Source organism: Loxodonta africana, chromosome 3 (genome assembly GCF_030014295.1).
Source record: "Loxodonta africana isolate mLoxAfr1 chromosome 3, mLoxAfr1.hap2, whole genome shotgun sequence".
In the NCBI taxonomy this organism is placed as follows: Eukaryota; Metazoa; Chordata; class Mammalia; order Proboscidea; family Elephantidae; genus Loxodonta; species Loxodonta africana.
In genome coordinates this window covers 212,994,027-213,008,015 of record NC_087344.1, presented here as the reverse complement: position 1 = coordinate 213,008,015, position 13,989 = coordinate 212,994,027, and the positions used below count along the sequence as shown (strand labels likewise).

The window sequence follows — 13,989 nt, the reverse complement described above, 5'->3', positions numbered from 1 at the left end:
TTGAACTTTGCAGAATAAGGGCAGGGAAAATTTATGGATCACGGTTAGAGTATTATGACCATACAAAATTTTACATCTCCAGCCAGCTTTTCCCCTGAACTCTAAACTCATATGCTCAACTTCCTCATTTAGATGCCTATTTGACATCCCAGACTTGAAATCAGAGCTGTTTATTTTCATCTCCAAACCTGCTTCTCCCCTAGAACTTTCCAACTCTGCTCCTCAGCTCTAAAACCTTAGAGTCATCCTTCATTCTTCTCTTTCTTCTCGTATACACTTCTAATCCATCAACCACTTCTCTTAGATCTCCTTTCAAAATACATCCAGAATCTTACTATAGCCAGAGTAGGCCAAGCTATCATCTTTTCTGGAATGAACGCAGTAGTCTCCTAAATAGTTTCTCCATACATGATACGTGTGTTATGACACTCCTCTGCTCAGAACTCTTCAGTGGGTGTCTAGCAAACTTAGAGGACAATCCGAAGTCCTCACCGTTCTTATCTTTCTGTCATGATTTTGTGTGGCTTACCTGCTTTTCCAGTTTCATCTCTTAGCATGTTCTTTCTTATACATGGTTTAACTTGCCCTAGTCGCCTTGCTCTTTCTTCAGTATGCCAAGTTTACCTTCATCTTATGTATTTTATGCCCACTCCTAGAACACTCTTCTCCCAGATACCTATGAAGCTTAGCGCATTTCATGTACCTGTCTCTTAAAGTGTTGCATATAAGAGAACTCTTTCCTGACTAACCTAATTAAATTGGAGCCCTCGCGGTGCAGTGGTTAAGAGCTCAGGCTGCTAACCAAAAGGTCGGCAATTCGAACCTACTAGCTCGTCCTTGGAAACCCTGTGGGGAAGTTCTACTTTGTCCTGTAGGGTCGCTGTGAGTTGGAATCAACTTGATGGCAATGAGTTAACCCCTTATCATTATCTTTCTTTTGTTCTTTTTCACAGTGCTTATCATTATCTGATAATTTCACGCCTACACACATTTATTGTTTGTTCATAGCCTGGACAGCTGTCCAGCTCACCACACCAAGAAAATATTTCTAAGAGCTTATTTTGCTCATCTGGTATCAAAAGGAGTGCCTAGCACAAAAATGGCACTTCTGAATTGTTCATTGAAGAGGCAAAGAGTGTGTTATGTGTTAGATTTTATGTTTTTCTCTGAGGACCTATGGTCAAATCTTTCCCCCACCTGAATGGAAATTTCCTAGTTTTCATTCCGAATGGATTTTCTTTCATAATGCACAATCGCCTTTATCATAAATCTCAAGGTTTTATAACCTGTGGATTCTGTATCTTCCTGTTTTTTGATTTACTTTAGATTTTACTTAATATATTCTCAAATAATTTTCAAAGTATGTAGGTGGAAAGAAAACTTTTCTTTCAGGTTTGAATTTGTCTTTTCTGCTTTCACATTTCATTAGTAGTTTGGGTATAGGTTTCAAGGTTGGAGATTATTTTCACTCGATATTTTTGAAGGCCTTACACTGATGTGTTCTAGTATCTGGTGTAGCTAATAGGCGTTATGATTCCAGCTCATGGAAATGGCATGTGTTTCTCAATAGAACTGCACTCTGTAGGGTTTTCAATGGCTGTAATCTTATGGAAGTAGATCGCCAAGACTTTTCTTCCACAGTGCTGCTGGGTGGATTCAAACTGCCAACCTTTTGGTTAGTAGTCGAGTGCAAGAGCATGATGCCAGTCTGATCTATTTTCTTTTTTTTTTTTTTTAACGGTGTAATAACTTAAATTCCTTTTCAAAGCGTAAATCTGGTGTTTTCACCTGTATATGCATCCATGAAACCACCGTCATAATCGAGTTAATGAACGTATCAGTCATCTCCAGAAGTTTCCTCACGGGCACTCTTCTCCTTTCCTGTCACCCTCAGCCCTAAGCAGTCACTGATCTTTCCACCACTGTAAGTGTGTTTACTAGAAATTTTTAAAAATGGGATCATACAGTATATACTTTTTTTTGTTCGAATCCTTCAATTTTCAGGTTTACTCAGCATAGTTGTTTTGGGATTTGTCGATGTTGCGTATATGAATAGTTTATTAGTTTTTATTGCATAAATATACCACAATTTGTTTATCTGTTCACCTGCTGATGGACATGTGAGTTGTCTGCATTTTCTACCTACATCTACATTTTTCAGGGTGGTGGTTTGCCGTGTGATCTCTGTTCTCTGATGTATGTAAGAGTTGTTGATACTTAGTTTTTCCACTTTTCTCTTATTGTGTGGACTTGAAATGTTGACTTTTAAGCTCTGTACGTGTTGAATCAGAAATTGGAAGTGTTAGCTTTCCAAATAGAGGTGTTCTAGTGCTATAAATTTTTTTCTGAATAATTCTTTGGCTTTAACTCATTAATTGCAATGTTATGTTTTTATTTTCATTCCCTTCAAAAGCTATTTTGTAATTACTTTTTTGACCAATTGTTATTTGGAAGTGTGTAGTTTCCACACAATGATTTGTGTTGCTGATTTCTAGTATTTAATTCCACTTTGATCAGAGAACATATTTTGTATGACTTGAATTATTTTAAATACTTTGAGATCTGTTTTATGGCCTAGAGGATTGTCTTTAATATAAATGTTACTTATGAACTTAAAAAGAATGTGCAACCTGCTGCTTCTGTGTTGCTTCAGGCATGATGGTAAATCTGGTCCATGATACTCCATCTTGGCCGAAGTGGAATTCTATGTTTTTTTTTTAATTGAGGTATACGTCTCATAAATTTCATGCTCTTAAAGTATATAATACAATAATCTTTAGCATATTCACTATGATGTGCAACCATTGTCATTGTTAGTTGCTGCTGAGTAGACACCGACTTGTGGTGACCTCCTGTATCACAGATCTGAACCTTACCGGCTCTGCTCCATCTTCATGATCGTTGCCATGTTGAGTACATTGTTGCTGCTGTTCTATCGGTCCATCTCATTGCGAGTTTTCCTGATTTTTATTTGCCCAGTTCTTTACCAAGCATGGTGTTCTTTTCTAGAGATTGATCTTTGCTGATGACGTGTCTAAAGTAAGCCAGTTGAAGTCTTCCCATTCTCGCTTCTAAGGAACATTCTGGTTGTGTTTCTTCTAAGACAGATATATTTGTTCTTTTGGCAGTCCAAGGTATATTCAGTATACTTCACCAATACCACAGTTCAAACCCACCAATTCTCCTTTTTTTTTTTCTGTTATCCAACTTTCACATGCATATGAGGTGGTTGAAAATATCATGGCTTGGGTCAGACACACTCTAGTTAATTAAAGTAACATCTTTGTTTTTTAAAAGTTTAAAGAAGTCTTTTGTAGCAGATTTACCAACTCAAAATGAGAAGTAACAGCAGCAAACACCCACTGGTTATCAGAATGTGGACTGTATGAAGTATGAATCAAGGAAAGTTGGAAGTTGTCAAAAATGAAATGGAATGGTTGAGGATTGATATTCTAAGAGTTACTGAGCTAAAGTAGACTGTTATCGTCCATTATGAATTGTGACAGTCATATGGTCTACTATGCAGAGAATGACAAATTGAAAAGGAATGGTGTCCTCATTGTCAAAAAGAATTTTTCTTTTAGTATATTGAAAGTGTTTTTATTGCTTTTTTTCACATTCTTTTTTAAGTATTGTATTTTTAGATGAAGGTTTACAGAACAAATTAGTTTCTTATTAAAAAGTTAATACACATATCATTTTGTCACATTGGTTGCCAGCCCCCTGACACGTCAACACTCCCCTTCTTGACCTTTGGTTCCCTATTACCAGCTTTTCTGTCCTCTCCTGCCTTCTCATCCTTGCCCCTGGGCTGGTGTGCCTATTTAGTCTCATTTTATTTTATGGGCCTGTCTAATCTTTGGCTGAAGGGTGAAGCTCAGGAGTGACTTCAGCACTGAGTTAAAAGGGTATCTGGGGGCCATACCTTGGGGGTTTCCACAGTCTCTATAAGTCTGGTCTTTTTTTGTGAGTTAGAATTTTGTTCTAAATTTTTCTCCAGCTCTGTCCAGGACCCTCTATTGTGATCCCTGTCAGAGCAGTCAGTGGTGGTAGCCAGGCACCATCTAGTTGTACTGGACTCAGTCTGGTGGAAGCTGTGGTAGTTGTGGTTCATTAGTCCTTTGGACTAATCTTTTCCTTCTGTCTTTGGCTTTCTTCATCTTCCCTTGCCCCAGATGGGGTGGAACCAGTGGAACATCTTAGAAGGCTGCTCACAAGCTTTTAAGACCCCAGACGCTGTTCACCAAAGTAGGATGTAGAACATTTCCTTTATAAACTATCTTATGCCAATTGACCTAGATGTCCCCTGAGATCAAAAAGAATTTTTCAGCATCTGTCCTGAAGTACAACACTGTCGATGACAGGTTAACACCCATACACTTACAAGGAAGACCAGTTAATATGAGTGTTATTTAAGTTTATGCATCGTTCAAAAATGTCAGAGGTGAAGAAATTAAAGATTTTTACAAACTGCTGTAGTCTAAAATTGATCAAATACGCAATCAAGATGTATTGACAGTTACTGGTGATTGGAATATGAAAGCTGAAAACAAAGAAGAAGAATCATTAGTTGAAAGATACAGCCTTGGTGATAGAAATGATGCCAGAGATCACATGATAAAATTCTGCAAGACCAAGGACTTATTCATCAGAAGTATTTTTTTTCAACATAATCGATGACTATATACGTGAACCTCACCAGGTGGACTACCAGGAATCAAATTGATTACATCTGTGGAAAGTGGTGATGAAGAAGCTCAACATCATCAGTCAAGACAGCCAGGGGCCGACAGTGGAACAGACCATCAGTTGCTCATGTGCAAGTTCAAGTTGAGGAAAATCTAAGCAAGTCCACAAGAGCCAAAGAGGGACCTTGAATACGTACTGTCTGAATTTAGAGACCATTTCAAGGATGGACTTGATGCAGTGAACACTAGTGACCACAAACCAGAGCAATTGTCAGAAGACATCAAGGACATCATATATGAAGAAAGTGAAAGATCATTAAAAACACAGGAAAGAAGGAAAAGACAAAAATGGATGTCAGTAGAAACTCTGAAAATGGACTCTTAAGTGCGGAGTAGCTAAAGCAAATGGAAGAAATGAAGTACAGCCATTACTGCTAATTCCAGAATATTTTCATCACCCTGAAAAGAAACCCCTTACACATGAGTACACATTCCCAAATTCTCCCATGACCTTCCAGCCCTAAGCAATCACTAATCTGTAATCCCTGTCTATACAGATTTATCTATTTTGTACATTTTATATAAATGGAACAATGCAATTTGTGGCCTTATAGGTCTGGTTTCTTTCACTTAGCATAATGTTTTCGAGGTTTTTCCATGTCGTAGCATGTATCAGTATGTCTTTCCTTTTTACTGGTGAATAATATTTCATCATATGGATATATGACATTTTGTTTATGCATTCATCAGTTGATGGACAGTTGGATTTTTTCAATTTTTTGTTTATTATGAATAAAGCTGTTATGAACGTTTGTGTACAAGTTTTTACGTGGACATATGTTTTCGATTATCTTGTTTATATACCTAGGAGTGGAATTGCTGGGCCGTATGTTAACTCCTCATTATTTGTAGATTCCATATTTCTGATTTTGCCTACTTGTTAAATTTATTTATAACATCACAGTCAATTTTTGCAGTACATTTGTGGTCATTCACTAACATGCCGTAAGAGCAAATACAAATTAGAAAGTACAAAAAAAAAAAAGGCTTAATTTTCCCTGTTGATAAAAAAAGAGGAAAGAGACCCCTTGTTTTCTTAGAGCATTTACTTTAGAAAACTTATAAGTTCTTTCTCTGCCTCTTTTAAATGTATGTAAATCTAAGAGAGGGGGAAGAAATGCATCTGTCAGTTTGTCGTACAGCTTGCATGTTGCTGTGATACTGGAAGCTTTGCTTCTGGTATTTTAAATATCCAGAGGGTCACCCTTGTTGAACGGGTTCCAGCAGAGCTTCCAGACTAAGACTGGGAAGAAGGAGCTGGCAGTCTACTTCTGAAAAAATGGGCCAGTGAAAACCTCATGAATAGCAGCAGAACATGAGCCCCTCAGGTTGGAAGGTACTCAAAATACAACTGGGAAAGAGCTGTCTCCTCAAAGTACAGTTGACCTTAATGATGTAGGTGGAGTCAAGCTTTCGGGACCTTCATTTGCTGATGTGGCACAACTCAAAATGAGAAGAAACAGCTGCAAACATCCATTAATAATCAGAATGTGGAATGTATAAAGTAGGAATCTAGGAAAATTGGAAACTGTCAAAAATAAAATGGAAAGGATAAAGATCTATATCCTAGGCATTAGTGAGCTGAAATGGACTGGTATTGGCCATTTTGAGTTAGACAATCAGATGATCTACTATGCTGGGAATGATGAAGAGGAATGGTGGCGCTTTCATCGTCAAAAAGAACGTTTCAAGATCTATGCTGAAGTACAGTGCTGTCATTGATAGGATAATATCCATATGCCTACGAGGAAGACCAGTTAATACGACCATTACTCAAATTTACACACCAACCATTTTGAGGCCAAGGTTGAGAAAATTGAGTTTTACCAACTTCTGCAGTCTGAAATTGATCAAACATGCCATCAAGATGTATTGATAATTACTGGTGATTGGTATGCAGAAGTTGGAAATGAAGAAGGATCAGTAGTTGGAAAATATGGTGTTGTTGATAGAAATGACGCTGGAGATCGCGTGATAGAATTTTGCAAGACCAGCGACTTCTTCACTGCAAATACTTTTTTCAGCATTAACGGCAGCTATTCTTTTTTTTATACATGTGGACCTCACTGGATGAAAAACACGGGAATCAAATTGACTGCATCTGTGGAAAGAGACGATTAAAAAGCTCAATATCATCCATCAGAACAAGGCCAGGGGCTGACTGTAGAACAGATCATCAGTTGCTCATATGCAAGTTCAAGTTGAAGCTGAAGAAGACTAAAGCCAAAATATGACCTTGAATACATCCCCCCTGAATTTAGAGACCATCTCAAGATTTGACACATTGAACACTAATGACCTGAAAACCAGATGAGTTGTGGGAAGACACCAAGTACACCATACATGAAGAAAGCAAAAGGTCATTAAAAAGAAGAGAAAGAAAAGGCCAAAGTTGCTCTTGAACATAGAGTAGCTAAAGCAAATGGAAGAAATGATGAAGTAAATGATCTGAATAAGATTTCAGAGGGCAACTCGAGGAGTCAAAATAAAGTAATGAAAGGTACAAAGACCTGAAGAACAGGCTAGGCATCTCTCACGCTAAAAAAACTGAAGAAAAAATTCAAGCCTCAAGTTGCAATTTTAAAGCATTCTATTGGCAAAATATTGAAGGAAGCATCAAAAGCAAATGGAAGGAATACAAAAGGGTCACCGTACCTTACAAAAACAATTGGTCAAAGTCCAGCCATTTCAGGAGGTAACGTATGATAAAGAACCCACGGTATTGAGGGAAGAAGTCCAAGCTGCACTGGCAAAAAACAAGGCTCCAGGAATTGACAGAATGCCAATTGAGATCTTTCAACAAACGGATGCAGCGCTGGAGGTGGTCACTCATCTATGCCAAGAATTTGAGAAGACAGTTATCTGGCCAACTGAATGGAAGAGATCCATATTTGTGCCCATTCCATAGAAAGGTGACACAACAGAATACAGAAATTATTGAACAATGTCACTAATATCATATGCAAGTAAAATTTTGCTGAACATCATTCAAAAGTGATTGCAGTAGTACATTGACAGGGAAATGCCTGAAATTCAAGCCAGATTCTGAAGAGGATATGGAACGAGGGATATTGTTGCTGATGTCAGATGAATCTTGGCTGAAAGCAGAGAATACCAGAAAGATGTTTAGCTGTGTTTTCTTGACTGTGCAAAGGCATTTGACTGTGTGGATCATAACAAATTATGGATAACATTGTGAAGAATGGGAATTCCAGAATACTTAATTGTGCTCACATGGAACTTGTACACAGACCAAGAGGCAGTCATTTAAACAGAGCAAGGGGATACTGTATGATTTAAAATCAAGAAAGGTGTGCCCCAGGGTTGCATCCTTTTACCATACTTATTCAGTCTGTTGCTGAGTCTGTGAAGCTGTCCTGTAGGTTTGGTAGAAGACTCATTAACAATGTGCGATATGCAGATGACACAACCTTGCTTGCTGAAAGCGAAGAATACTTGAATTACTTATTGATGAAGATCGAAGACTACAGCCTTCAGTATGGATTGCTCCTCAACATAAGGAAAAGCAAAATCCTCAGAACTGAACCAATAAGTAACATCATGATTAAAGGAGAAAAGGTTGACGTTGTCAAGGGTTTCATTTTACTTGGATTCACAATTAATGCCCACTCGAGCAGCATTCAGAAAATCAAATGATGTATTGCATTGGGCAAATATGTTGCCAAAGACCTCTTTAAAGTGTTCAAAAGCAAAGCTGTCACTTGCAGGATTAAGGTGTCTGACCCAAGCCAGGGTATTTTTAACCACCTCATATGCAAGTGGAATCTGGACAATAAGTAAGGAAGACCGATGAAGAATTGATGCCACTGAACTATGGTGTTGGTGAAGAATATTGAAATATACTGTGGACTGCAGGAAGAACAAACAAATATGTCTTGGGTGAGGTACAGCCAGAATGTTCCTTAGACGGGAGGATGGTGAGACTTCGTCTTACGTAGTTTGGACGTGTTACCAGGAGGGACCAGTTCCTAGGAAAGGACATCATGCTTAGTAAGGTAGAGGATCAGCGAAAAAGAAGACCCTCAATGACATGGATTGGCATAGTTGGTGCAATAACAGGTTCAAACAACAATTGTGAGAATGGCACAGGTCTGGGCGGTGTCCCGGTCTGTTGTACATAGGGTTGCTATGAGTTGGAACTGACTTGACGGCACCTAGCAACAACAGCGAATCTTTTAAAAGGCTAAATAACCTTCTTGCCATTTTTATAACCCAGAAATGTTTCCTCAAGGATCTGGAAGCCATAGCTTTGAAATGTCATCAGTCAGGGACGATGCACCCCTATATCTCAGTCCCAGGTTTCTCAGAGCATAAGAACCTAACTTCTGCTGCTGCTTGGTTCCACATTACAAACCTACCTCAGGTCATAAAGATGTGAGATAGTTATTTTTTCTTTGATGAAAGTCACTTGTCAAGCATAGGTAGCTATTTCAATTGCCAGGTAAATTTATGATGAAATGTGTGTGATGAATAGTACTGTCAACTTTTAGGACTGGTTATAATTTATTTTTAGACCATGTATGAGATGGGTTGCATCTGCTTGGCTTTATAAAAGGATAAAATTCTGTTTTTGCAGCCTTTTGCAGATTGCCTGTAATGCATATCACATTTTGGTTTATTGCTTATTCAAAAATAAAACTGTTTTCTTTGTCTTATACTTTTGCGGAGAGTTTGGTTGACAGAAGATTTTTTTTTTTTTAAATTATGCTTCCCCAACAGTTGTGAGGAATCTGTGGTGGTGTAGTATTTAAGTGCTATGGCTGTTAAACAAAGGATCAGCAGTTGGAATCTGCCAGGCACTCCTTGAAACTCTGTGGGGCAGTTCTGCTCTGTCCTATGGGGTCACTGAGTCAGAATTGACTTGACAGCACTGGGTTTTTGTTGTTGTTGTTGAACAGCTGTGAAAAATTTAAGTTGTTGGATGTGCTTGTTCCTTGCTGAGGTGGAACAAAGTGGACACTGTGGCCTTCTCGATTCAGCTCTCATACTGTAAATAAGTGTTCCTTTCATGGCCTATTTAGGGTCATGGTTTTCACATTCTCTTGCTTTTTGTTGGTGATTTTACTGTTTAAAGTGGCCCCAAAGTGTGGTGTTGAAGTGTTGTCTGGTGTTCCTAAGCATAAGAACACTCTGATGTGCTAGATAAGATAAGCTTCATTCAAGCATGAATTATAACAGGCTTGGCTTTGAGTTCAAAGGTAAAAAACCAGCAATATATATTAAATGAGGTGTCTTCAAAGAGAAACACACATAAAACAAGATTTATATTTTGATCGGTTGATGACAGTGTTGTTACCAGAGGCTCGTAGGAAACTGATATATTTACCCTAGGAGCAGTGGTTTAGTATTGGCTAATTCAGTGTTCACGGCAACTTTATAGAACATATCTACCACAAATAATGAGAACTGACTGTATATACCGGAGTGTTTATTTATTCATCTGTCGATGGCCATATTGAATTTTTCCACCTTTTGGCTGTTGTAAATAGTGATGCAATCAACATACTTGTACATGTATTTGTGTGAGTAGCTGTTTTCAATTCTTTGGGTGTATAACTATGAGTAGGATTGCTGGATCATGTGGTAATTTTATATTTAACTTTTTGCAGAATTGCCAAAGTATTTTCCACAGCAGCCAAACCATTTCCATTCCTAACAGCAGTGTATGAGGGTTCTAATTCCTCTACATTCTCACCAATACTTGTAACTTTCTCTTCTTCTTTTTTTTTTTTTTTTTAACTATAGCTGTCCTAGTCAGCGTGAAGTAGTGTCTCACTATGGTTTTGCTTTTTTTTTGAGGACTATAATGTTGAATGGAGCTATGGTGGTTCAGTGGTTAAGAGCTCAGCTGCTAACCAAAAGGTTGCAGTTTGAGTCCACCAGCCACTCCTTGGAAACTATATGGAGCAGTTCTACCCTGTCCTATAGGTTTGCTATGATTTGGAATTGACTCAATGGCAGTGGGTTTGGTTTGGGTTTTTAATGATGTTGAATATCTTTTCATGTAGTTTTTGGCCATTCGTGTATTTTATTTGGAGAAATATCTATGCAATTCAGTTGCTCTTTGTTATATTGGGTTATTTGTCTTTTTGTTGCAAAATTGTGGGAACTCTTTATATATTCTGAACACTAGACCTTTATCAGATATATGATTTACAAATATTTTCTTCCATTCTGTAAGTTGGCTTTTCACTTTCATGATAATGTCCTTCAATGCACAAAAGTGTTTAATTTTGATGAAATCCAATTTATCTTTTTTTTTTTTTGCTGTTGCTTTTAGTGTCATATCTAAGAATCCAAATGCAAGGTCGTGAAGACTCATTTCTGTGGTTTCTTCTAAGAGTTTTGTGGTTTTAGCTCTTATGTTAGGTTGTTTATTTATTTTGAATTAAGTTTTGTATAGGGTAGCTATGAGTTGGAATCAACGTAACGGCAACAGGTTTTTTTTTTTTTTTTTTTTTTAATGTGGCGTGAGGTAGGGGTCTGGCTTTGTTTTTGTTTTGTTTTGTTTTTTGCGTTTGGATATTCAGTTGTTCCAGCATAATCTTTTGAAAAGAATGTTCTTTTCTCATTAAAGAGTCTTTACATCCTTGTCAAAAATACCACTTGACCATCAATATTAAGGGCTTATTTCTGGACTCTTCTATTCCATTGATCTATATGCCTGTCTTTGTGCTGGTACAGAGAGAGCATTCATTAGTATAGTTTTCTAGGTGAGTTTTTCTAATTCCTTTTCAGGTGACATGTTTTTAGGTCTTTGGATATAAAATGGATTAACTCTAATAAATAGAAACAATAAAATTTAAGAAAGACACTTTTCATTGTGAAATTTCAGAACGTTGTGTTTGCTAAATGGCAGTCATTTTTCTTCTTTAAGTTAACTGGTATATACTATTTACCATAAACGTAACCTCATTAGAGCTAAAAATTTTCAACCATCAGATAATGAAAGATAGCATGTTTCACTTTATGTCCCTTTTTCTTATATTTTTTTCTGTTTTCTTTTTAGGTTAATACTATCTGTTGGAATGAGACGGGAGAATATATTTTATCTGGTTCAGATGACACCAAGTTAGTGATTAGTAATCCTTACAGCAGAAAGGTAAAGTGGTTAAAAAAAAATTATTTTTATGTGAGAAAAAAAAAAATTAAGAAGCTAAATATAAATTATAAATAATCATGAAATGGCAATTTACTGTATAGTTTGGAAGTTAAATTCTTTAATTGTTGTGAGAACATTAAATTTAACTCAGTGTTTAGATTCTGGAAAATTTAAATATGTTTCATTTTATGCAAATGGATCATAATCACCACAAATGAAATTATCTTGATTTCTTTGAGAGGAAAAAAAAATGTAATTTTTTCTTTAGTGTAGAGGTGCCTCAGTAGATGAATTGTGTTACTTTTCATTGTGGTTTATTTCTACCATATTTTTACTGGGTGTGAGGTAGGGGCATCTTAAATTGGGTATTCTCTTTTGTATTTAAGAGCACTTAAAAGTATAAATATTCAAGCCAGAATTTGTGAAATACATTATTTAAAACTGATCTCAGTTTACCAAAATAATTAAACTTTGAAATCTTAGAGAGCCTTATTAAAAATTGTATCTCCTCGCATTCTGTATATAGTAACTTCATTTATTAAGCATTCGTGTTTAATTATGAACATTTAGAAGGAATATTAAAAGTGTTAGAGAAGATGTGTTTTTTTAATTCAAAAAATTTTAACATGATAGTTTAAAAAATAGTATTGTTATTATACCAGCTAAAATGAGTTTATCTTAACTAGCATATCATTTAAAAATTTTATTTATTTATTTTAGGAGCTTTTTTTTTTTTCTTAATTAGAGGTTTCACCATGCAGGTCTTTAGGTTGTCTTTACATAAAAAGAAAATGCCATCAGTTTCATCCTTTTGCCCTCTAAATAATTTCTGAAGTTTTTGTATTGTACTGATATTATAATAGAGAACGTCATAAGACAGAGCAATTACTCAATGCCAAGGATTATGCTAGTTATGATACAAAGTATAATCTATAGTCGGAGTATACTTCTTTGCCTCATTGACTTTAGTTTTGGCTGTTTGAGTTTTGTTGAACATCTAGTCTGCAGTTAGTGACAAATATGTAAGTAAACATATAAACTGTATAATCTGATAGTTGCTGTAGTAGTATCATTGTGAAATTGGACATGATATTGCAGACAAAATGCTGGAAGTAGTCAAGTCTATTTGGACAGGAAGGATTTCTTAGAAGAGTAGATTTGTTCTGAGTTGTATTTCTCAGCAGTTTGCTTTGCTTACTTGGAGTTTTTAAACTTTGTTACTCAGGAGAAAGCATCCAGTTATATAACTTAGGGTCAGTGAAGCCAACCATATGAACTAGTATGGTTAGCCTGTAATGAGTTCTGTATAAAGAAGCTGGCCTTGCTTTCCTTATGTAGTCTATAGGAAAAGCATATGTCATGTATAACATATTAACCCGTTGCTAGAGAACTGGAAATTTAATTGCATGTGTAACCTTGGTAAATTATCTTAACGTTTTCTTTAAGTTACTTTTCGCTTTGTGAAAATAGTGTTATAAGAGCGTTTGATCTCCTCTAACTTCACAAGGAGGAAAGAGAATCAAGATCAACAGCCCAAGTCTGATTCCTGTGAGGCAGAGATCAGTCATGCCTCCGTCCTCCAACCTTTTCACCAATTCTGACACCAGTCTTCCTTCCCACGGCACTCTCTCTCTCCTTCTCTGCTGAGTTTGATGATTCATTGCAATGGGCACATAGAACTGACAGACAATACTCATGATTATGGGGTTTGTTAGGGAAATAACAGGTTACAATTCAGGTTCAGAAATGCTCAGGATATGGTTCCTTGATCAGGAAAGCCTCTTCTCAGCCTTGCCCGCAAGCATGCCTCTTTCTAGCCCCTCGGCCTCTGCCCTGCATGGGCAAGTGTTACACAGTTCTTTTAGCTTTGCCAATAGGTGTCACCAAGGCACCCCACTTTGCCAGTAAACCTTGACCCAGAAGTGCTCAGCTCTAGCTCTGTGGGTAGGCAAACCTAGCTTCACCAAGTGCCCAGGGCACCCTACTCTGCCAGCAGGGCTCCTGTCCGAATCTTGCTCTGTGGGGTGGGAAGCCTACTGTACCACCTCCTGCCTGTCTCTTCCCTCTGCTGCCACCATTCCTCTGCTGCTGCTTCTCACTGTCTTAGGTTTACAGCTC

The 13,989-nt window shown here is 37.1% G+C and overlaps 1 protein-coding gene across 5 annotated transcripts in view; it reads left to right on the top strand.

Moving 5' to 3' along the window:
• DCAF6 (DDB1 and CUL4 associated factor 6) overlaps nucleotides 1-13,989 on the top strand; it is a 163,529-nt gene that overhangs the window by 12,693 nt on the left and 136,847 nt on the right. For all 5 annotated transcript variants that reach the window (XM_023554274.2, XM_010594985.3, XM_010594986.3 and 2 more), the window contains exon 3: nucleotides 11,779-11,871. In XM_023554274.2, coding sequence (XP_023410042.1) covers nucleotides 11,779-11,871 — 93 coding nt within the window. The remainder of the gene's footprint in view (nucleotides 1-11,778; nucleotides 11,872-13,989) is intronic.